General features: G+C 44.1%; 1 protein-coding gene across 3 annotated transcripts in view; it reads left to right on the forward strand.

The window, feature by feature from the left end:
• Positions 1-23,978, forward strand: part of BCAS3 (BCAS3 microtubule associated cell migration factor) — a 1,601,451-nt gene that overhangs the window by 824,921 nt on the left and 752,552 nt on the right. For all 3 annotated transcript variants that reach the window (XM_075589630.1, XM_075589629.1, XM_075589631.1), the window contains 2 exons: positions 2,819-3,015; positions 9,601-9,698. In XM_075589630.1, coding sequence (XP_075445745.1) covers positions 2,819-3,015; positions 9,601-9,698 — 295 coding nt within the window. The remainder of the gene's footprint in view (positions 1-2,818; positions 3,016-9,600; positions 9,699-23,978) is intronic.

Raw genomic sequence — 23,978 nt, forward strand, 5'->3', positions numbered from 1 at the left:
GAAGCAGCAAAGCCCCCACAGGAGCAGAGAAGCAGCAAAGCCCCGCCCCCACAGCAGAGAGCAGAGACTCAGCAAGGCCCTGTCCCCACAGCAAGGCCCCGCAACAAACAGTGAGCAGAGAAGCAACACAGAGCTTGTTCAACCACCCGTGCACAGGGTCTGCCGGCACGCCGCCTGCGCCCCCCCTAAATAATCCTGCAGCCCCCCAAGGGGACACGCCCCCCAGTTTGCGCACCGCTGCGTTAATAGATGCAGACCAATAGCTAGCACAGATTAATGCACCCAATTAGTTTCCATTATGTAGATGAAATAATTCCTTCAACAAAAGTTACTAATATAGATGTAGGAGGAGGTTAGAGTATAAAGTCCTCCTAAGTGTGAGATATTCCTCCTTTGTTGTAGGTGATTGATGCAGCCCCAAAGAAGAGGATACCACTTATTTAGAGAAACCTCAGAAGGAAAAAAAAAAAAAGAATATAAAGGGTGTAATTTCAAAACTTTAAAATGTTTTATAAGACACTTTAAATGATTATAAACGCAGTATGCAATAATTTGCACTCACACAAACAAATAGTAAAAAATGTAAAAGCTGAATGTAATCAAAAATAATAAAACGTATAATTGCCTGAAGAGCGTCTCAGTTTTTCACTCCTCCTACATTAGCTGTGTGCTGGATCTCAAAATGTGAGGGCAACGCCTTCCCTGGGTGTCCGCTGGGCTGTTCAGTCTAATCAGTGCTTCTGGCAGGTGTCCGTTTGAGGTTCCACACACCTCCGCTGTCTGGCAGTGGCTGTAGCTCCTCTCCACGGATGCCTTTGATTCCTGAACAAGATCTTGCGCGGTACTTGATCCCCAAGTTCCTTCCCGGTCTGATGTCACTGGCCAGAAGTGACGCGTCCTCCTCGATGATCCAGCCGGTGTGTATAGCTCCCAATTTCTCTTTACTCGGTGCAGGCAGAGAGTTGAGTACAGAGTCTTGCCGCAATGTGTGCATGCCACAACTACCTACAGAGTTGACATAGGCTGGAAAGCTTTATTCGAAATGCGCAATTGAATCAGACACTTGTGAGTGCATCTTATCTTTTATTACCAGTTCTATTTTTATTAAAACATTATTATGCCATGGTGTTTTACTCTATTTTTGTAAGGGTGATTATTACCATCTGAGAAGTCTAAGAAGATATAAGCATCACTGTATGTGGCTATAAAACCGAACAAGTCAAATATATCCATTGATACACTGGAAACTTAGGAGAGCATCTATACAACCAGAATATGTAAGTGTTCCATTTATATTGGACACCTTGCTATATACTATTGTACAGTATTACACTGTTGTTTCTCTTATTTTTCACATATACATCAGATGTGCTGAGTCTATGCGCCAGAGGACAACACCTTTTTCCTACATTACTTCTTGCATCCCTTCAAGGGGCTCTCCCACTTTGTTAGACCTGATCCGCTCCTTACTCCCACTTTCGAGCATCCATGCTCGGGCGGGTCTTCTCCCACTTGACAGGCCTCAGCTATACTATTTCCCGACCCCATCGACTGCTAGCTGATACACTTATTCGACATTACGCTCACTGGCTGCAGAGCTATCTGTTCTTGGTCATCCCTAATTTCTCTCAGAGAAAGTTCCAAAAATGTAGGGGGCATCCCTTTTCTTTCCCTCAGTCAAAGATACAAAGTCATCATGTTCCCAATAGGGGCCCCTCGTATCAACTGTTCTATTCGGGTGCAATCAACCTTCTCTACTGCGACCTAATTTTTTCGTACAACTCTAGAAGGCCACTTCTAGCATCCATCGGAATCCCAACAATTTCTCTTCATCTTGTTGATACACTCTACTTTCAGTTTAGAGGAATGTAAGAGGCATGTGCAAAGGGACACACCAGGAGACAGTTTGGGGGAAATTAAAACATGGCTTTATTCAGCCTGTCCTTTTAACAAGGCAAAGCATACAAAAAGAAAGTCTACTCAACTTTTGAGACTAAATAAACAGTACATGCCCTAAATATCTGACTGGCTGGATAGGCCAGTTCCCAGTCCAAAACACATAAAATGCTATCCAGGAAAAATGTATATGAAAGTCTTATCTTAGTATGCTGGTCCGGTGTCTCCGGTTTCTCCAGACAAACTTCAGATGTAGGAGTTGCAGTCCTGCTGCTCCCTTGAGGGCCCAGCCTGTGCAGGTTCCTGGGTCCACTTTGTCCAGGTCTGGTCTCCGGGTGTCTTGTTATCAGCACAGCCTTTGTGCTCAAGACATCCCTCCTTTGTCAGCACAGTTCTGTCCCCAGCAGGGTTTTTTTACCCTCCTCTGATTACCCAGGTGGAGCTGGTTAATTGACTAGATACTTATTTACCATAAAAGTGATGGATGCATTGTAAAGGTGTCACAAACACGTTAACAATATTGAAAAGAAAAATGAAAAAACCTGCGCTACTAATTGTACATATATTAAAGTGAAAAAAATATAATAACCTTCAATCATGTCAAGTGAAAAACACATATAACACAAGTGGTAACCCAGTGAAATATAAAGTGCTATATTCATACACTTAAATAAATAAAACAAATAAAAACGTGAACGTTAACAATATTGTAAGAAAATACATTAGACTGAATCACTAGTAAGAAAAGACCAGTATGGTAAGTGGTCTTTATTTAATGTCTACTCCTATTATGCATGTATTTGCAATTGTTGTCCTCTCAAATAGCAAAGAGATGTTATGATTTTGGTGTTACTTTCCCTTTTCTTTATGTTTACAATAGAAATTATCGTGATTAAGATATTTTTCTGCATTAATCATCCAGGTGGAAATAGTGACCCACACTGGACCCCACAGACGATTATGGATGGGGCCCCAGTTCCAGTTTAAAACAATCCATCCCTCTGGCCAAACAACAGTGATTTCCTCTAGTTCTTCAGTGCTTCATTCACACGGCCCAAGCGATACCCCACAACCCCTTCTTGATTTCGACACAGATGATCTTGATCTAAACAGCCTCAGGTAAGCATCAAGATTTTCTTATAAAGCGATATATAAATGGAAAATAACATTTTAGGATGTGTAGTGGTCAGTGTTAGATTTCCCATTAGGCCCGATTGGCCAGCGCCTAAGGCGGCAGAATTTTGGGGTCGACAGAATTTGGAGGCGGCATGACAATCGGTGCTTACCGCTTCTGCGCATGCACAATCGGCAAGCGCATGTCGGCAAGCGCCGATTGCGCATGCACAGAAGTGGCAAGCGCTTAATGCGCATGCGCAGAAGTGGCAAGCGTCGATTGCGCAGGTGCTGTCCGGCAAGCGCCCATTGCTCAGGCGCGGTCTGGCAAGCACCCTTTGCGCAGGCGCAGTCCGGCAAGCACCCATTGCGCAGGCGCGGTCCGGCAAGCACCCATTGCGCAGGCACAGTCCGGCAAGCGCCGTTCGCGCATGCACGGCCTAGGAAGCACCGGCAACATGTCATCACATGGCGTCACGTTGACATGAAAAGGGATGGTGCGGCGCTAGAACAGGAGGGATATTTTCAAATCTTCCACGGGTAGTGGTGGTAGTATACATGTTGAGTTGTTGGTGCATTTGAAAGCAGCCAATGTTTATCCTACCTTTCAATATCTTATCTTGCTCACCTGTAATTGGATACTAAGGGCCTCATGCAATAAAGTCCGATAGAAAAAAATCGCCAGCGTTTTTAAATCTCCACTTTTGACAGCGTTGCTATCACGGTATGCAGGAAGCCCCGAATACCAGTCATAGCAACATATCAACAAATGGTGAGTAGCCGGCGCAAGATGATCTGCCCTCCGAAAAGGACTTACCCGGCGAGTTGATTCTGCTGCAGAGAGAGAGAGACGCCTCTCTCTCTGCGCAAATCTCGGCCAAAATATTTAAATTTAAACATTTTTACTAGTGTAGATGAGCAAGGGACCTGCTTCCCGAGATACAGGCCCAGTTATGGGGTGCCTGTATCTCCTATGCATTGAAATGTCCCGGTCACGTGACCCACCCAGGTTCCACAGACACCCATGGGAACCACCTGAAGGCCCCCAGAAACCCATGGGGATGACTCTGGGATCCCCAGACACCCGTTGGGACTACACAAAAGACAAAAGAACAGGGCGCACAACGCACATAGTGATGTATGGTATTAAAAAGTGACTTTATGATTAAAAGTAAATAGTTCTGCGTACATCAAGATAAATTACACAAGCAGTTGGTTAATAGGTTTACCACACCAGGAGATGACCGTAGGCGACACCCTTAAGTGAATCTCAGCAGGGGATGGATCAGCAACCGTCTTGTCTGCTCTTCACTCCACACCTGTGGAGTCCAGTACTCTCCGTCTTGGGGTGGTAGATGGGTAAGTCCCGAGTAGAAAGTCCCAGAGCACCTATAAGGTTAACAATATTGTTTCTTATTCACGGTGCACTGATCACTATTTGTTGTCTACTAGGTATTAGCTGCGCACTATCACCTATTTTTTCACCCGTTGGGACTACCTGGAGGTCCAAGTAGCCTAGCGAGGACCACCCGAGGGCCCCCAGACACCCGTGGGAACCACCCGGGGTGCCCTGTGGGGCCCACAGACACCCGCGGGGACCACCCAGGGATCCCGCCGGCCTGTGGTATTAATCCTGTGTCTAAAATAAATAAATAATGGTTTTATGTGGGGGCACAGGGGGTGGGTGGGTTGTGTATTGTTGTTTATTAAATATTGTAATGGTTTTTGGTGGCTTAGGAGGTGGCAAGTAGGACTCGTGTGTATTTTTTTTATTGTGGGTAGTGGTGGTGGGTGAAGGGTGTAGTAGTCCCAAGGATTGGTGTTTAGGCCTACCGGGTAGGTAGCATGATGGGTCCCAAGGTTGGGTGTTTAGGCCTTGTGGGGGACTTGCGGGTGGACTTAACCCCTTCATTACCTTAGCGGTTAATATCGCTAAGGTAATTAAGTTAACCCCTTCATTACCTTAGCGGTATTCACCGCTAAGGTAATGAAGGGGTTAACTCCACCCGCAAGCCCCCCGCAAGGCCTAAACACCCACCAAGGTCCAAATACCACCTTCACCCACAATAAGCATGGCACTGGTGGTTAAACCCCTTAATTGCTTTAGTGGTTAGCCACTAAGGTAATGAAGTTACCTATAAATGCATTTTTCATGCATCTGATTCATGCTAGGCGTCTCAGGTGCTGATATTAAGGATATCAGCTCCGGAGTCTCCCGGCATCAATCCAATGCAGGAAAAATGCATTTTTTCTTTCTAAGTGCCATCTCGCCGCTTCTCACCACCTTCTTGCCAACTTTTTATGGCGGGACGATTTGGAGAGGAAATCTCCATTCTAGAGCGGCGATTAGCTGATCGGAGCTACTAGAATCGAGCGAGTTTGAGAAGCTGGCGATAAGCGGCTTATCGACGCGCGTTGATTTTTTTTCAGCAAAAGAAATGTCGATTTTTGCTCTTAGCGACAGCTTATCAGGGTTTACTGAATCGCTCTAGGCTTTTTTGGCAATAAGCTGGCGATAAGGGGCTTATCGCTGCTTATACCATGAGGCCCTAAATCCATATATTCCCTTGTCCGCTCTTATTTTGGAGCTTACATGTCTCCAAGCACCAAACATGTGCTGTCAGGATTCTACTCTAGCTGTGGCTGTATAAATGACTCAACAAAAGACAGAAAAGACCAATGCTACATCCAATGCAGGAAAAATGCATTTTTTCTTTCTAAGTGCCGTCTCGCCGCTTCTCACCACCTTCTTGCCAACTTTTTATGGCGGGACGATTTGGAGAGGAAATCTCCATTCTAGAGCGGCGATTAGCTGATCGGAGCTACTAGAATCGAGCGAGTTTGAGAAGCTGGCGATAAGCGGCTTATCGACGCGCGTTGATTTTTTTTCAGCAAAAGAAACGTCGATTTTTGCTCTTAGCGACAGCTTATCAGGGTTTACTGAATCGCTCTAGGCTTTTTTGGCAATAAGCTGGCGATAAGGGGCTTATCGCTGCTTATACCATGAGGCCCTAAATCCATATATTCCCTTGTCCGCTCTTATTTTGGAGCTTACATGTCTCCAAGCACCAAACATGTGCTGTCAGGATTCTACTCTAGCTGTGGCTGTATAAATGACTCAACAAAAGACAGAAAAGACCAATGCTACATCCAATTTGACAAAATATATTGTAAATAATATATAGTTAAATACTTCAATAATAATATTCTCATGAATAAGGGTCATTTAGTGAAACCCTTTGGCCAAAGCGTTATAAGCCTGAAAGCTAACGTCAAGGCATAACCAAATTTTGCAGGTCCTAATAGTAAACTGTTGAAACTTCTCTTTTACCTCTTTTACAGTTTAGTGTTAGGACCTGCAAAATTTGGTTATGCCTTGACATTGGCTTGCAGGCTTATAACGCTTTGGCCAAAGGGTTTAACTAAGTTATGCCTGTCGACCGAGCGATCTGTGGCCTGAGATCCACAGCGATGGGGAGGGTGACATCACGAGGCTGGTTCGCCCTCATTGGACTCACGTGACCCGGCCGTCGCACGACAAAAACAAATTCACTGAAACCGCTGCCGCACCGTCACGCGCTTTATGGCCTACCTAATAGAGGTGCAGCTTGTTCGCGCCGCACGCACAGTCGCTCACACTATGGATGTGGCCTAAGATGAACTTCACTGCTAAATAATGATTGTCTTTTCGCAAATAATGCATAATGGACCTTCTTGTAATTTCTTTGTCCTGTTACTTGATAAGCTCCCATAGTTTTTGATTTGCCTGATAAGTCTAGTTACTAATGTAGGGATGTGGTAGGAACCTCATATGTGTGTTCGGTGGGAATGTGGCAGGTTCCGCAGCGACCGTTAGTACAGGGCAATCTTGCAGAGGGCACTGAGAGAGTGGGAAGGTCGCGCATACGCAATGGAAGCGCGCGAACGACTTGCCTGTAATGAGCTCTAGAGTGGTCACCTGATGTGAGGAGCCAATCAGAAAGCTAGGATTACGGGAGGAGGAAAGGGAAGCGTGGGGGAGAGACCACGCTAGTCAGAGGGGATCCGGAAGGTAAAGGAGGAGGGTGTATGCGTGCAGGGGGTCCGTGACCCGCTTGCATAGGCTAGCTTTACCCCGCAGGCCCTTAGGAAAACCCCTGAGTCACAGTAGGTTGCTGTGCTGCAGGGACGCCCATAGTGGTAGCGATCAGTCACCTTACTGTGTAGATAGCTAGGGACAAGTGTGCAGAGCAGGTTTGCTGGTGAGCTGCTTGGGACCAGACAGCTGCACTGCGGACATCACAGACAGGCAAGGATTCGTCTGATCCTTTTCAAAGTGTTACCGGTCACCGCCGTGACCGGAAGGTATTTACAGCAAGTGCACCAACACCGGTCAACAGGCGCTGATCCCGCCTTAGGCGTAACTCTTTGGGGACACTAATGAGTGGCCAAAGGCCTAATACACGGAACACTCCTTTCTATTAGTGCAAGGACACGGTGTGTGGGGCACGCGGTGACGGGACAAAGACATACTCATTAAGAGCGTGGCTGAGCCACTACTGTACAGGACAATACTCATTATCATTTAGCTGAGTTAAGGTTATATTGCGTTATAGGTTATGTGTTGGGTTATATGCTGCGTGTTAATATGATAGAGTGCTAAGGTATCATGCATTATAGTAAAGTTGGTTGCATCATATATGTGTGTATATGTTTCTTGCCCAGGGGAATCTCACATCACAGGAATCCTGGGTAAGTGGAGGTGCTGCACTAATAAGTGTTACCCCAGGCTCCCAGCTAGCGGAGGCTCAGATCTCCTGGAGCCGCAGGTGCGTGCAGTTACCCGTAGTCTCTTTAGAGTGTCAGAAAAAGGGCTACACTAAAATAAATACGTAAGGGCTGGATGTTTAACCAGTTCTGATCAGCAGAACCCAGAGGAAAGCAGAATGAGAGGCAGTAGGTGAACCATTTAGAATGCCCTTGTGCTTTTGTGATATAGCACAAAACTTTTATCAGATGAAAGGGCTTCAGATGACTTTTCTTTCTTTTTTTTTATCTGCCTTATTTATTGCTTGCTGGCAGAAAACACATTGTATGGTGGAAACATGTTTTTTTCTGCCCATTTGCCAACAGAAATAACATCTGAGTACAACAAAGGAAAAGCTGCAGCAGAAGTAGTTTCAAGATAGCTGTTTCTTTTTAAAAATGAATCACATCCTGGACAAAAAGGTCTTAGGGCCAGCTCTAAAATTTGCACTGCATTTATTACATGGTTTTATCTGAATTTTCCCCAATTGTTGTCTGTTAGGGATGGGTGCAAATAAGGTATGTGTTATGCTTAAAATGTGCATGGATATTAAGTAACAGGGGTCATTAATGGTAAGTGCAAAACTGTAATTCACCCCAGATTTGTTTTTTTTTTAATGTTTTGCAAAACACAGTAAAAGATATATACAGCACTCCATTTTTTAGGGGTTTTTTTCTCCTCATTAGAAGCGATATAATGTTCATTTAAAGCAGAAATGCTCCTTCTTATTTATTTTTAAAGCAACAAACCCACCAAATTTTAATATTCATTTTTTAAAGTACCCTTCTGAGCTAAATGTCTCCCCCCCCCTGGTTCACAAGATACTCAACGGTTTAGTTGCCTATGTTATGTCATGACATTTACACAGTGACTCGATAGGAACCTGGACATCATCCCACTGATGACGGTGAGGCCTCTTGTTGGCCCTTGGTACTCAAGAAATTTGGTAGCCATTTTGTTTTTCCTAAATAAAATACCTCCCAGGTTGAATTCTGTAAATTAATCAACTTATTATTATTATTTTTTTTTTTTTAACGGGTGCTTTAGTCACTTGAATTAAATATATCTCAGGACCTCAAGTTTTAGAAACCTCCCAATGGAACTTACAGAAAAAAACAGTATATTGGGAATTCATCGAGGTCTTGTAGTTTTTCTATGACCTCCCTCCATACTTTTACTGCTGGGTTCGCAAAAACTGATGTGAACAGAGGCTCCACTTCCCTTACGATCACGTTTACCAGCTTTGATAGAGTGGCAAACATGATCTCCTACTAGCAATCAAGGGAAAATAGCATGACATTCCCTGTACAGTACGTCATAAGGGTCCTTGGCATGCCAGCTTTCACGTTGTACAGCAAACTTCATAAGGGCAGCCTAAAAATGTGCCCACAAAATAAAAAATGAAGGCATAATGTAACCTAATACCTATATTTTATACTCTGCTGATGTCTTTTTAGCTTATAATTTTTTTTAAATGTTCTTTTGTTGTTGTTTTCACTTGTTTATTACTTACTTGACATCAGCTGCTACCATGGCAACCTCTGTTGTCTTAATGAGTGTGAGTGGCAGCAGCCATTTTAACCTCCAATGGTGGCAAATGTTTAGCAACTGATAACACCAGAATTCGTCTAGAGAATTTTAAAAGGATGGAATTGCTAAAAATAGCAGCAGAGAATTCTTTGCAGTGGTAACAAGAAAGCAGACATTTCTTTTTTAAGATTAAGCAATCACATGGTGGGAAGAACTCACCAAAGTCATCTTTGTATTTTGCCTCTTACTTTGAGAATGTGTCTTGTCATTTATAGGATTCAGCCCGTTCGTTCAGAGCCTGTTAGCATGCCTGGATCACCCCGCCCTGTTTCTGATCGCAGAGGAGCCTCAACTATTATTGATGCCAGCTCAGGTAGGAGCCTCATGGAGACCCTGTAAATGGTCAAATAACCACTATGGACAACTCCATTGGCATTTATGACTTACATTACTGGCGACATGAGTGGTATTTCTATTTATTGCTGAGGGATACAAGCGTCACATTGCTCTGCTATTCATTGCTGTCCTCTCCAAAATGGAATGGTTCATGCAAGAAAAGAAAAACTCACCAACGATTATAATGAATGTGCTTCCTTTGAAATATGATTATTAAATACATCTGCACTACATTGTATGTTTACAGCTTGTACATCCAGTTGCTAGAGGACACAAAAATAATGTGTGATCACATTGTGTATTTTTACTTGTTTCGTAAAAGAAGTAGGAGACAAAATGAAAGAACTTCAGTGACACTTAGTATATCTTTATAATTTTTAAACCAGTAGTTGGCTGACCCAACGCATTTTGCACTGTATTGAACTTCTTTTGTATTTATAAAGTGTACAGTATCTGAATACACTGGCAGCAGGTGCTCCAAAGCAACATGTTCTTTTGAGTTGGGCTGTGGTTTATAAATCTTGCTAGTGTAGTATGTATCCTGTTCACACAGTGCAGCAAAACAGTATTTGCAGCTAAATGTGAACAACAGGGTGTTATGCTACTGTACAGCTGCCTTCCAAACCAGGGGTCCAGACACAGCCGGATTTGGTCAAATAAAATCTCTCACAAGTAGAATTATTAAACACAAAGCATTAGTCAAACAGTCAAGAGTGGAAGAGGATTTTAATCTGTAGCGATTCGCAAATCCCCCGAGAGGCTGCTGAGTGGATTGAGGTTTAAACTGTAAAAAGAAACTGTAACAAACACAGAAACAGATATGTAAAGGTTGTTTTAAAGAGAGATAAAACAATAGCTTTCGCTTGGAGCTGTGTTATTATGCATATTGGATATGCATATGCATATTGGAAGCAACCGTTCACAGTGCTACAGTTTGGAGGAATGCTGATTAAACCTGTGCACAATCAGTAGTCTGAAGATTCCATTGCAGAGATTATGGAAACCCCAAAAGACATCAAGATATTCCTATCATTTCAGCCACTGATTCCCATCCCCAAGCCCCACCAATTTACAGTACTGTACCAAATTGTCTAACCAATGATGAAGAAGACTCTACCATTGGCAGAGATCATTTAGGTATTATTGTGGATCAGAGCAGTTCAGACAGCTGCCATATAAAAATAAGTATGACAGATATGCCAAGAGTTTGTAAATTGGGGTTAACATTTTGTTTTTCTTAAGAGCTGGATGGTAAGCATGGCGTGTACAGTTTCTATATATTTGTTCCTGATGGAGGTGACAAAGCTGCATTAAAGGAGAACTTGTGATGCTTGGTTCAGTACTAACCAGACTAATTATTACACCTGATATGGAGGGCAAAGGGGGTTAGGAGCAAGGGCATAAAAGGGCAAGAAGGAACAAAAAGGATGGAAGATGGACATAATATATTGCATATATATTGCTCTTTACAGTATTCCCATGTTCAAGCTGCAGCCCACATACAATAGATAGACGTGATGCTACTAGCAAACTGCTTGGCCCGTTGCACTGTGGAAGTGGAACAGCCGTAGCTTAACATGTGGCCTCTAACTTTTTGCAGGTGAAGCACAATTTAGTAGTTGTGTTACCTTATGACAATTTCAGCACTAATTGTTTTTTTGCCCGCAGGATATTATTTCCATTACAGTAACATGTGGGATTTGAAAAGCTTTTAAAAGTCCTGATGTGTCATCACAAGGTGTCATTCTGCTTTGAATGTGTTTACACAGGGGTCCTCATAATATGATATTGGAGAGAGGCACTTGTAAATCTTTGCATTCTCATTAAAATTCAGTACAGCATTGATTTGTTACTGGCTATGAAGCCCTCACTTTAGGAATATGGCTCTTTGATAAAATGTTGGGAACACTTTGTGTTATTAGTAATAGGTAAAAGGGATTAAAAACCAGCAGCCTGTCTCTCACTGGCTAGTAAAGTAGCAAAAGACGACAGGACCTATTTGGCTACCCACCCTTTTTATCCTCACTGGTTGAATTTGTACCTGGTCAGAGAACTGTGATTAAGATGGGAATCTGTAGCATTACCATTATACAGTATCTGCTTAACTTAAAACAAAGTAGATGGCAGGCCTGCTTTAATCTAATCACTTTTCCACAGTTTAAACTAGAACATGTAGGAGTTAATACTATAAATGTGATTCATTTTGACACATTTAATTTGAATGCTACTGTATCTAAAGCCCTCTCCCACCTAAATCCATTCTCACTCACTGCCTCACACCTCTGGAATGCCGTTTCCCCCAACATCCGACTAGCACCCTCTACCCACATTTAAGACCTTAAACTTAAAAAACACACCTCTTTAACAAAGCATATATGTAGCTCTGTTGGCTGATACTATACATCTCATATGCATTGACCTTGACCCCTTGCAGACGCACTTACCATAACATCCCCCCTACTGTCTCCGTAAGCTCTCCCCACTTACAACTTAGTTGATACGCTCTTTTCGGGACAGTGTCCTTTTCCTGATGTTACTCTTGTGTTTGAAGCGTTTATTCCCATTATGTGTTATATTATTATGTCACGTGAAGCGCTACTGTATGTATATGGACGGCGCTATATAGAAATAAAAATACACATACATGCTATCGTATTGAAGCTAAATAGGCGTTTTGAGTTCCTGCAAAAATACTTGTTTAAGTTATTCAAACATTATGGGAACTTTTTTGGCTGTAAACAGGTCGAAAACCATGGGTTATAAATGTTTGTTAGCTACACCGAACCAGGAAGTGATTCCAAAGTTATGCACCTTGCATTTCAGTCTGCTGATTCCTATCTTACTGTTGTCTGCTTGTTGCTAAGAGATGCAAGCATTGTGGCGCCTTCTGTTATCAGGCTCCATCGCCTTGTCTTACCTTCAAAAGATTGCATTCGTGTTTGTTATCCCTTACAGTTAACCTTTTCATGAATGCTGAAACCTGCAATGCATTGGTATGCGCAGAACGTGTTAATAACTATTACATCTAAGGCTGGGACCATGGTACCGCAGACTGTGCGGAGGTGTCTGCACGCTGAGCGAACAGACTGCCTTAAGGCCGTGTTCGTATCCATGTGGCGTGCGGGCGCGTGCGTGCAAAAGCGGGAGTGGGCGCGCGTTGCGCAATAAATCAGTTCAAACAGATTTCTTGGCGCGACAGGCCGGTCATGTGAGCGATTCGCCCAATGAGGGTGAACCAGCTCCGTGACGCTCCTAGGAACGCCCCCCACGGCCCGTCCACCATGGCCAAAGAAAGCACCCGCTTAACTCACCGCCTCCGCACGCCTCCGAGCGGGCGAAGGCACCATGGCCCCAGCCTTATGTAGGTGTACACCTAATTGTGTTTTTTTTTTATTTTTTTATTATTACAATGGGGGGGAAAAAAATAGGATATGACCACATTTTAAATACTGTTCATGCGACTCATAAAGATGTGTGGATATGCAGATTCAAAGGGCTGGAATTCTGAAAAATGTGGATCCAAATGGAATAAAAATATATTGCCGTTAAAGTATATCTCGGAAACTGAGAGCTACTGTACTATACGGCACAAGTCATAACTGAAAAGCAAATGTCTATAGGTGCCTATAAGTCCCCAGTCTTGTTTTTCAGTAATGAGTGAGTAAATATAATCATCATGAAGGAGATGTCACTATGGTTCTGCAATGCTCGTGTTATAATCATGGTACACAGATCCTTTAAATGTTGGTGAATTGATGGTCTGCATCCTCAAAAGTGAAATTAAGCAGTCTTTATTGCTGTGTGTGTATGTGTTTGTATATGTATATATATATATATATATATATATATATATATATATATATATATAAGCAATACGATACCATTTGGAAACGAAATCAGCAGGCATCACTCCAGAATTGAACAAACAAGTGTATTGAAAAAATAAACACAAAACCAACGTTTCGGTCCATGAATGGGACCTTTGTCCACACCACCTTGACAAAGGTCCCATTCGTGGACCGAAACGTTGGTTTTGTGTTTATTTTTTCAATACACTTGTTTGTTCAATTCTGGAGTGCTGCCTGCTGATTTCGTTTCCAAACGGTATCGTATTGCTTATACTTCATTATAGGATCTTGACCCACAACAGTGACTATTATTACAGAGTGCTTTTTGTTCTTTTTCTATGTTATATATATATATATATATATATATATATATACAGTGTTCGACAAACCTATACATTTGCTCGCCCCGGGCGAGTGGATTTAACCCCCGGGCGAGTAAATATTGGCCCAAGCAGCACACGTTTGGTATTAGGTGGTGAGTAGTTTTTTTTGTGTGGCGAGTAGATTTTTTTGTGATTTGTCAACCACTGTATATATATATATGTTTCTTACCCATACAAATACTCTATGTAATTCCATCCCTATATACCAATAGGGACCACATAGTATCTACACACACTTTAGTAATGCAACACCCTCTTACATTTCCACACCTACCAACACACACACACGCACACACGCACACACATATATATATAATAAAAAGATCACTTGTGAGCACATTCACATGTCTTAGGCAGGTCTGCAACCCTGCCTTTCACCATTATCACCTAGCATACAGTGCTCCCACTGCAGCAAGGGATTCTGGGAGATTATTATTATTATTATAGCATGTTCTTGTATAGCGCTGCTAGTTGTACGCAGCGCTTTACAGAGACATTTTTACAGGCACAGGTCCCTGCCCCGTGGAGCTTACGATCTATGTTTTTGGTGCCTGAGGCACAGGGAGATAAAGTGACTTGCCCAAGGTCACAAGGAGCTGACACCGGGAATTGAACCAGGCTCCCCTGCTTCAAACTCTCAGTGCCAGTCAGTGTCGTTACTCACTAGATATCCGTTATGCGTTGCAGAAGGTTGCATTAGTTGATAGGAGTGTTTTATTGACACCAGCACCCCCTGAACAGGTTACTGACCGAATGAACATCATCAGCACGTTCAGCACAGCGTCTAATGGGATTAAGCGTAGTATTCGTAACAATTGGCGCATCCTGGAGAACGATGAGAGAGTGGGCATACATGCCAAGGAACCTCCATTGTTCTGCTTTCAACGTGGGCCCAACATTGGGGACATGGTCACTGGCTTAGATCCTATAGACAAATATGCTACCTCCAAAACCTGGCTGGCTAAGAAACCCGGGTCTTATCGCTGCCACGGGTGCACAAACTGCCAGTTTATGCAGCTTTCTGTGATACTGGCCCGCTGCCTACCTTGCCTCTTTTGCATGTGCATGTTTTGTTTTTTTCAACATCTAGTTTGATAGCTAGTGATCTTATGTATTTTCCATAGCTGCACTTTATTTGCACACCCTCATTTTCACTGTTGTTTTTGTGTTTGTGTTCCAGCAACTATGCATTGTCTCACCTGGTTTTAATGTTTTTTACGTTTTTATTGTGTATTAGATATCTCCTGTCTTTAGCTCTAGCTGCCTGAAGTTGCTCTAATATCCCCTTTTTTCTCTACGTCTCCTGGCTATGCTGGCTCACGCAGTGCTGTCCCCAGTGGCCTATTAGTGCTAATGCGCATGCGCAATGCTGTTAGTTGGCATCCGTGGTTGCCAGGGCACTCTCTGATGCTCACTGCGATTGGAGACAGTTCGCAGTGGCGTCTGCCCTATTGGCTTCTCGGCTCGCAGCAGTCTTGCTCGCGTGTACGCAGTGGGGTCTGCACGGCGTCTGTCGGCACCAGACGCCAGATAGTGACGTCAGAACGGCCCGTTCTGAGTAGTTGATTGAATCCCCTGTGTTGGGGGAGTGCTTTACATGCATTATCTGCAGCAGATTGGTTGGAGCTGGGAAATCACCAGGTGAGATGCATAATGACATGGATTGGGTGCTGGTGATTGGTTGCATGTGATTTATGTGCACTTATGGTGGGGTATATAGGTGGGTCACTTACAGTTGATGGTTGCACGGCCCTGAGGAAGGTCTCCCTGTGGGACCGAAACGTTGGCATTCGTGTAAGTGTGTTTTGAATACATTACTTTTGGATTACCCCTTGCTGTATGCTGTCTCCTTTATTAGTTTACGGACTGGTAACTATGCTATATATATATATATATATATTACATTCATAATGAGGATTCTTCTGTCCTTGCTTACCAACAACCTTTGCTGTACCACTACTCCAACTGTAATCCATGGTATTGGTTTATCACCAATGGATTAACAACAGGTATTTATATGTATGATGGCGGGTTAAACCTCAAACCCGGTTTATATATAATTTGTAACAATTTGTAGCAATTTAATTGCTGACCAATGAAGTTATGGGGTAAATGGGTAGGGTGTTAATATGTTTACATTGTTATCAGTACTCTCCAATTCTTGAGACTTCTTAATTAAATTTTGTAAAACACTGTTACTATGTCTTTAATTCGAATTTAGACACTACAAATTGTTATTAATTTATCTTTATCATAATTAAAATACGTAAATTAGTTTAATATTAATTACTGGTTAAGTACATTCAAACATTCTTTGACTGCTGCTCAAATGTTGTTACCAAATAATTTTATATATATACACATTTTTAATCATACGAGCAATCTCAAAACCAATTTCTTTTAGAAATACAGTGTGGTCCTCATAACCAGTCCATTGTGATTTATGTAGCATTAACGCTCGAGTCAATGGACTGGTTTGAATCTTGTAATTAATGTTGTAATTGATGTTTTAATTGTTCTATTTGTGTATGCAAATTACCCTGCTATATAAACTGTGGGGTTACAACCAATAGGTTCCCCCATATGAAATCATCATAGATGACGAAACGAGTAGGGCGTGGCTAAGGCAGAAGAGACGCTACCCCACTGAGAGCTTTGTTACGGGCTGAGACGAATGCAGGCTGAGAGAGGCTAAGCCAAGCAGCAGTGAGGATCCTTCTCCGTTTCCACTGGAGGTGCAGCAGCCAGAAGCAGACAGCTGAGTTCCTGGTTCCCGGAGGGACTTCCTTCTACGGGGCACCCGACCGGGTGGATGTCACTTCCGGTAGAAGCAGACCGCGCAATTTGTGTGCAGGAGAGGACACCATTGTTGATCCGGACGCTATCACTGGCTTATGAGGGCCTATCTCATAACTGCTCGATATACCGTTACACTTGTGAGTGGGCATTTGTCTGTTTTTATTGTTCCATAAAACTTATTGTTATACTCTAATGCACTACAGTAGGTGTGCGCCTGTTTTTTCTTTTCTTTTCTTCCATATATATATATATATATTGTGACAGAAACCAGGGGATGGTAATAAATTCCGTATATAGGGCTCCCAGGATACTAGACAGTTTCTATCCTGTTTGGCCTGGGAGTGCAGCCTTATAATACATACACTCCATCCCACAGTTTGGCAAGCGCTGGAACTGAGGGATGAGAGATCCAGACCAGAGTTTGTCTGCTGCCTGATTTCTGTCACCTGTCATGCTAATTAGGAATCAGGTATGAAAGACTGATTTCCTGTTTGCTCTGGTCTCCCCACAAGAGCCAGGAGGCTGGAAGGCTGCTGAACTACAGAGGGGAGAAGCCTCTTCCCCAAACAGGTTCAATCTTTCTGTTCATTTGTGTAAGACTGCAAAAGTACCGTGTTTTGATGTTGGAAGTGGAAAAGCCACTTCCAACCCTGAGTCAGGGATATCTAAGTTAAGTTATCGCTCAGGTGAGCAGCTTTTGTTTTGATCTGTTTTCTGTTGTATGCACTGTGGCAGTCTCAGTGCCTGGGACTGAATAAACCAGGCATAGCCTGTTTAAAGGAACAGTACGTGACGCCTCATAATTTAACCTACCCTAAAAGACCGTGTTCTAAACAGTCCCGGACAAACGACGGAGCCCCGGAGTAAGCCGTTTGTCACATATGGTGGAGAATGCGGGCAGAGCACTAGAGGGTCTGCGGGTTGAAGTACTTTGAAAAAAAAAAAAAGTTTTTTTCATCCTCTGCAAACAAGATGGAAGACGTGGTGGGTGCGCTGGTACGCAATGTCGCTGCCCAGAAAGACGCGAATGAAACCCAGCAACAGCTGTTAATAGCCCAGCAAGAAACTAATGCAAACCAGCAGCAGACGAATGCAGCCCAGCAACAGCTGCTAATAGCCCAGCAAGAGATTAATGCCAACCAGCAACAGGCGAATGCCAACCAGCAACAGGCGAATGCAAACCAGCAACAGACGAATGAAGCCCTGCAAAACGCAAATGCAAACCAGCAAGAGACAAACCGCTTGCTGAGAGAGGAGCAACAGCGGTTCGCTCAGGGCTTACAGCAGGAACTCGAGATCCTGAGGGGGACTATCAGTAACCTTCCACTGGCAGCGGCAGCCCCAGTTCCGAAAATGACCAGGGCAAGCCACTACCTTCAGAAGATGGGACCCTCGGATGATGTGGAAGCCTATCTTCTCACGTTTGAACGCACGGCACAGAGAGAGGGATGGCCAGAAGCTGAGTGGGCTGGTCTAATCGCACCCTTCCTAAGCGGCGAACCCCAGAAGGCTTACTTTGATCTAGAGCCAGCCGAAGCTAACGTCTATGCAAAATTGAAGTTCGAGATCCTCGCCCGCCTCGGCGTAACCACGGCTGTTCGCGCCCAAAGGTTTCACGCATGGTCCTTCACGATGGATAAAGCCACCCGAAGCCAGATGTATGACCTCATCCACCTCGCCCGGAAGTGGCTACAACCCGAGATCAACTCAGCCAGCCACATCGTGGAACGGTTGGTCATGGACCAGTTCTTGAGGAAACTTCCCTCTGCCTTACGCCGTTGGGTCAGTCGGAGTGACCCCCACACTGCGGATGAGCTTGTGGCCCTCGTAGAAAGGTACAATGCAGCAGAAGAGCACCCGCAACCCACAGTCGTGGAGCAACCCCACTACCCGAGGTTCCAGGACTCTTCCAGAGACGGTAAAAGGGTACCGGGGTTAAGGGGCGCTGAAGAGCGGCGACCACCTTCACGCAGCACCAGCAACAGTGGTTCGCACACTAAGGGCAATAGCCAACATGGGGAGCCGGGAAAAGGCTCTAAGTGGGACACAGACTATGTACCTAAATGTGTAAATTGTCATGAGAGGAGCCACACAGCAAAAATCTGCCCACTAAATGATGAGCCCATGCAATGCAACAGCGTGGAACCTTATTCGCTGTTGTCCCAATGTATGGGCCCTAGCCCAGAGGACCCCTTGAATAACCATCTGTGGGCATTTGTAAAGGTTAATGGTAAGAGGGTTCGGGCACTTCTTGACTCTGGGAGCATGGTCACACTAGTGTCCGAATACCTCTTGCCCATTAAGAAGAAACAGGGAAACAGTTCACAAAGAGTGGCAATTTGTTGTATACATGGGGATAATCATGAATATTCCACTGTTGATGTTTTTTTTGAAACAGAGTTTGGTTCTTTAGATTTCAAGGTGGGTATTGTACCCAAACTGGCACATGATGTGTTAATAGGGACCGACTTTCCCCATTTTCTAAAAATGTGGTCCCCCGCTCAGAATAGCGCCCAGAGTTCAATAGCGGACCATAACGAAGTATTAGAAGAAACAAATCCTTTCCCTTTTTCAGAAATGGAGGTTGACGAGGGCCCAAATAAGAAGGGGGAAAAGGAGGAGTGCTGTAAAATTCCCTTCCCCATCACTACTTTGGTAGGGAATACCCCAAATCAAGATGTTGAGCAGACACTTACCACCCCAGAACCGGATAAGACCCTCGCTGACCTAGAGGTCAGTCCTGGGAGTTTTAAGAAGGCCCAGTGGGAGGACCCCACATTAGCGGTAGCAAGGGGAAATATACGGGACCAGAATAGTACTCCTGGCCAACCAGATAGGTCACTTGCTTACCCCTACTTCGAGGTAGAGAACGACCTAGTATATCGGGTTGATAAAAGGAAATCAGTTACAACTAAACAATTGTTGGTACCACGGACATTCCGTAACGTAGTATTACACCTCGCACATAGTCATCCATTGGGGGGACACCTAGGGGTGGAAAAGACAAAAGAAAAGGTTCTCCGAAGCTTCTATTGGCCTGGGGTTCTGGCAGAAATTACGAATTATTGTTCCTCATGCCCAGAATGTCAGATCACCGCCCCGTTCAAGGCGTACCGCAGCCCATTGGTACCCCTTCCCATAATAGAGGTACCATTTGACCGGATTGCTATGGATCTAGTAGGACCCCTAATAAAGTCTGCTAGGGGACATCAGCATATATTGGTAATATTAGATTATGCCACCCGATATCCGGAGGCAGTTCCCCTACGTAGCACCTCAGCTAAAAACATAGCAAAAGAGTTAGTAGTTCTGTTTTCCCGGGTCGGGATTCCTAAAGAGATTCTATCTGACCAGGGAACACCATTTATGTCCCAAGTAACGAAAGAGCTATGTAAACTCCTAAAAATCAAGCATCTCAGAACCTCAGTCTATCATCCACAAACAGATGGTTTAGTGGAAAGGTTCAATAAAACCTTAAAGAGCATGTTACGGCGGGCGGTTGATAAAGATGGGAAAAACTGGGATTGTTTGTTACCGTACCTGTTATTTGCCATTAGGGAAGTTCCCCAATCATCCACAGGCTTCTCCCCATTTGAACTATTGTATGGCCGACACCCAAGGGGCTTACTGGATATAGCCAAAGAGACTTGGGAACACGAGGTTACCCCTTACAGAAGTGTAATAGAGCATGTTGCCCAGATGCAGGACCGCATTGCTGCAGTCCTACCCATAGTGAGGGAACACATGGAGAAAGCTCAAGAAGCACAGAGGAATACATATAATAAGGGTGCTAGGGTCAGAATTTTTTCTCCAGGTGATAGGGTACTAGTTCTGGTTCCCACCGTGGAGAGTAAATTCCTTGCTAAATGGCATGGGCCATATGAGGTCTTGGAAAGAGTGGGAGAAGTAAATTATAAGGTAAGACAGCCAGGTAGGAGGAAACCTGAGCAAATTTACCATATAAACCTACTCAAGCCCTGGAAAGATAGAGAAGTCTTGTTAACCCTAGTACCCCCAGGTCCGTCAGAGAATCAAGAAACTGACCCAGAGGTTAGCATAGCTGAAACCCTGTCTGTTCATCAGAAACGAGAGGTTCAGAATTTAGTGAAAAGAAACAAAGAAATCTTCTCTATACGGCCAGGTAGAACTAGCGTAATTGAACATGACCTAGTCTCTGAACCGGGGGTCCGAGTTAACCTTAAACCGTACCGAATCCCAGAGGCCAAAAGAAAGGCTATAAGTTTAGAGGTTAAAAAAATGCTAAAACTAGGTGTAATTGAGGAATCCCAAAGTGGGTGGAACAGCCCTATAGTCTTAGTCCCAAAGCCAGATGGTACAACAAGGTTTTGTAATGACTACCGGAAACTAAACGCGGTGTCAAAATTTGATACTTATCCTATGCCCAGGGTAGATGAACTTGTAGAGAGACTGGGCAAAGCCCGATATCTCACAACCCTAAACCTAACAAAAGGGTACTGGCAGGTTCCCCTCACAGAAAGGGCAAAAGAAAAGACAGCCTTCTCAACCCCAGACGGCCTCTTTCAGTATAAGGTGTTGCCTTTTGGCTTACATGGAGCTCCCGCCACATTCCAAAGAATGATGGATAAAATTTTAAAACCACATGCTCGGTATGCTGCCGCCTACCTGGATGATGTGGTAATCCATAGTGAAGATTGGCAATCCCACCTTCCAAAGGTCCAAGCTGTGCTTGACGCAGTCCGGTCTGCTGGACTAACTGCTAACCCCGCTAAATGCACTATTGGTCTGGAGGAGGCCAAGTATCTGGGATATTCTATTGGCAGAGGTTTACTCAAACCCCAAACACTCAAAGTGGAGGCGATACAAAATTGGCCAAGGCCAGTTACAAAAAAACAAGTAAGGACCTTTTTGGGGTTAATTGGGTACTATAGAAGGTTTATTCCCAATTTTGCAACTAAGGCAACCCCACTAACTGACCTCACAAAAGCAAGAGGACCGCTAATGGTAAAGTGGTCCCCCGAAACCGAACAGGCCTTTAGAAGCCTGAAAGAAGCTCTCTGTGCCCAACCAGTGTTGGTCACACCTGACTTCTCCAAAGAGTTCGTAGTCCAAACCGACGCATCTGAGGTAGGGCTGGGGGCGGTACTCTCCCAGGAGTCTCAAGGTGAGGAGCACCCCATCCTTTATTTAAGTAGGAAACTAAATCCCCAGGAGAAAAATTACTCCATAGTAGAGAAAGAGTGTCTCGCAATAAAGTGGGCTGTAGAGACGCTCAAATACTACCTGTTGGGGAGAAAATTCCGGTTGGTCACAGATCATGCACCCCTTACCTGGATGTGTCAAAACAGGGAAAAGAATGCTAGAGTGACCAGGTGGTTCCTAAGCCTACAACCCTTTAAATTTTCTGTGGAACACAGGTCAGGGCACAAACATGGCAATGCTGACGGGTTGTCAAGGATGCACTCCCTAATATCCATGGTCGCTCATCCCTCGAGGTCTGAGCTGGGGGGGAGGATATGTGACAGAAACCAGGGGATGGTAATAAATTCCGTATATAGGGCTCCCAGGATACTAGACAGTTTCTATCCTGTTTGGCCTGGGAGTGCAGCCTTATAATACATACACTCCATCCCACAGTTTGGCAAGCGCTGGAACTGAGGGATGAGAGATCCAGACCAGAGTTTGTCTGCTGCCTGATTTCTGTCACCTGTCATGCTAATTAGGAATCAGGTATGAAAGACTGATTTCCTGTTTGCTCTGGTCTCCCCACAAGAGCCAGGAGGCTGGAAGGCTGCTGAACTAAAGAGGGGAGAAGCCTCTTCCCCAAACAGGTTCAATCTTTCTGTTCATTTGTGTAAGACTGCAAAAGTACCGTGTTTTGATGTTGGAAGTGGAAAAGCCAGTTCCAACCCTGAGTCAGGGATATCTAAGTTAAGTTATCGCTCAGGTGAGCAGCTTTTGTTTTGATCTGTTTTCTGTTGTATGCACTGTGGCAGTCTCAGTGCCTGGGACTGAATAAACCAGGCATAGCCTGTTTAAAGGAACAGTACGTGACGCCTCATCATTTAACCTACCCTAAAAGACCGTGTTCTAAACAGTCCCGGACAAACGACGGAGCCCCGGAGTAAGCCGTTTGTCACAATATATATATATATATATATATATATATATATATATATATATATATATATATATATATATACAGTATATATAAATATGTGTATATATGTGTGTGTGTGTAACCCATGTTCCTCCACCCTAAGGGAGAATCACTGCAATTACCTTGCGATGGTGCTACCTGTTGGTTCACAGGAAGGCCCCAAGTGTCCGCCTGTGGTAGTGGGGACAAACAGGACATGCTTTAGGGTTCTCAGTTCATCACTCAGTGCAGCGACTCCATTCCCCGCAGGCCCCAACAGAGCTGGGTGCAGTCCCTGCAGGAAAGCTTTCTGGTACTCCCCCTGATTAACTGCACTCTCAGGCAGGAGTATATAAAAAAGGATATTCTTTATTCATTCAACTGATGGCTTATGTGTTAGACAGGGTAGATTAGTAGCCAAGGGGACATATGGCTACACACACACACATATATAACATTTTCAAATGTTAACACTGTCAACCAGGGATTTGTATTTTATATTCGGAGATAAATAATTATTGGTAATGCGCTTCTAAACCCTGATACTCTCCCTCTGTGTTTTAACCTTTAAAGAGATAATCCAAGCCATTTTTTAATTTTTAATTTTTTCAATTCAGGATTGATGAAGGGGGCATCCGGCGCTGAACCACATTAATTTCAGCTCCAGGGATCCCCTGCTTCTGGAGAAACTTACCTCCGTAGGGTGTGTCGGTTGCCACTCCAGGGTTCACTATATGGCTGCTTTTCACAGTTCCCACACCCTAGGAAGCCGTGATGTTACCCAGTACGGCTTCCTAATGGCCCATGTGACTGGAGGCTTTAAACTGCAGAAAACATCAGGAGATGCCGGCACCTTCAGAGGTAAGTATCTCTTGAACGGGGTTCAGCTCTGGAAATCCCCTGGTTCAATCCTGTATTAAAAATGAAAAAAAAAAAAAAAAACGGCTTGATTGCTCCTTTAAGTGACAGATGGGCCTCTCTTGCACATCGTGATTACGTGACCGTGGCGTTTCCTCTTTCCTTCCTCTGCTGGCTAAATCTGAACGCTGTCTCTCTAGAAAACAAGCTGAAAGCCCATGACGTAGCCACTGCGTCATGGGGACCACGGA

This window comes from Ascaphus truei, chromosome 3 (assembly GCF_040206685.1).
Source record: "Ascaphus truei isolate aAscTru1 chromosome 3, aAscTru1.hap1, whole genome shotgun sequence".
In the NCBI taxonomy this organism is placed as follows: Eukaryota; Metazoa; Chordata; class Amphibia; order Anura; family Ascaphidae; genus Ascaphus; species Ascaphus truei.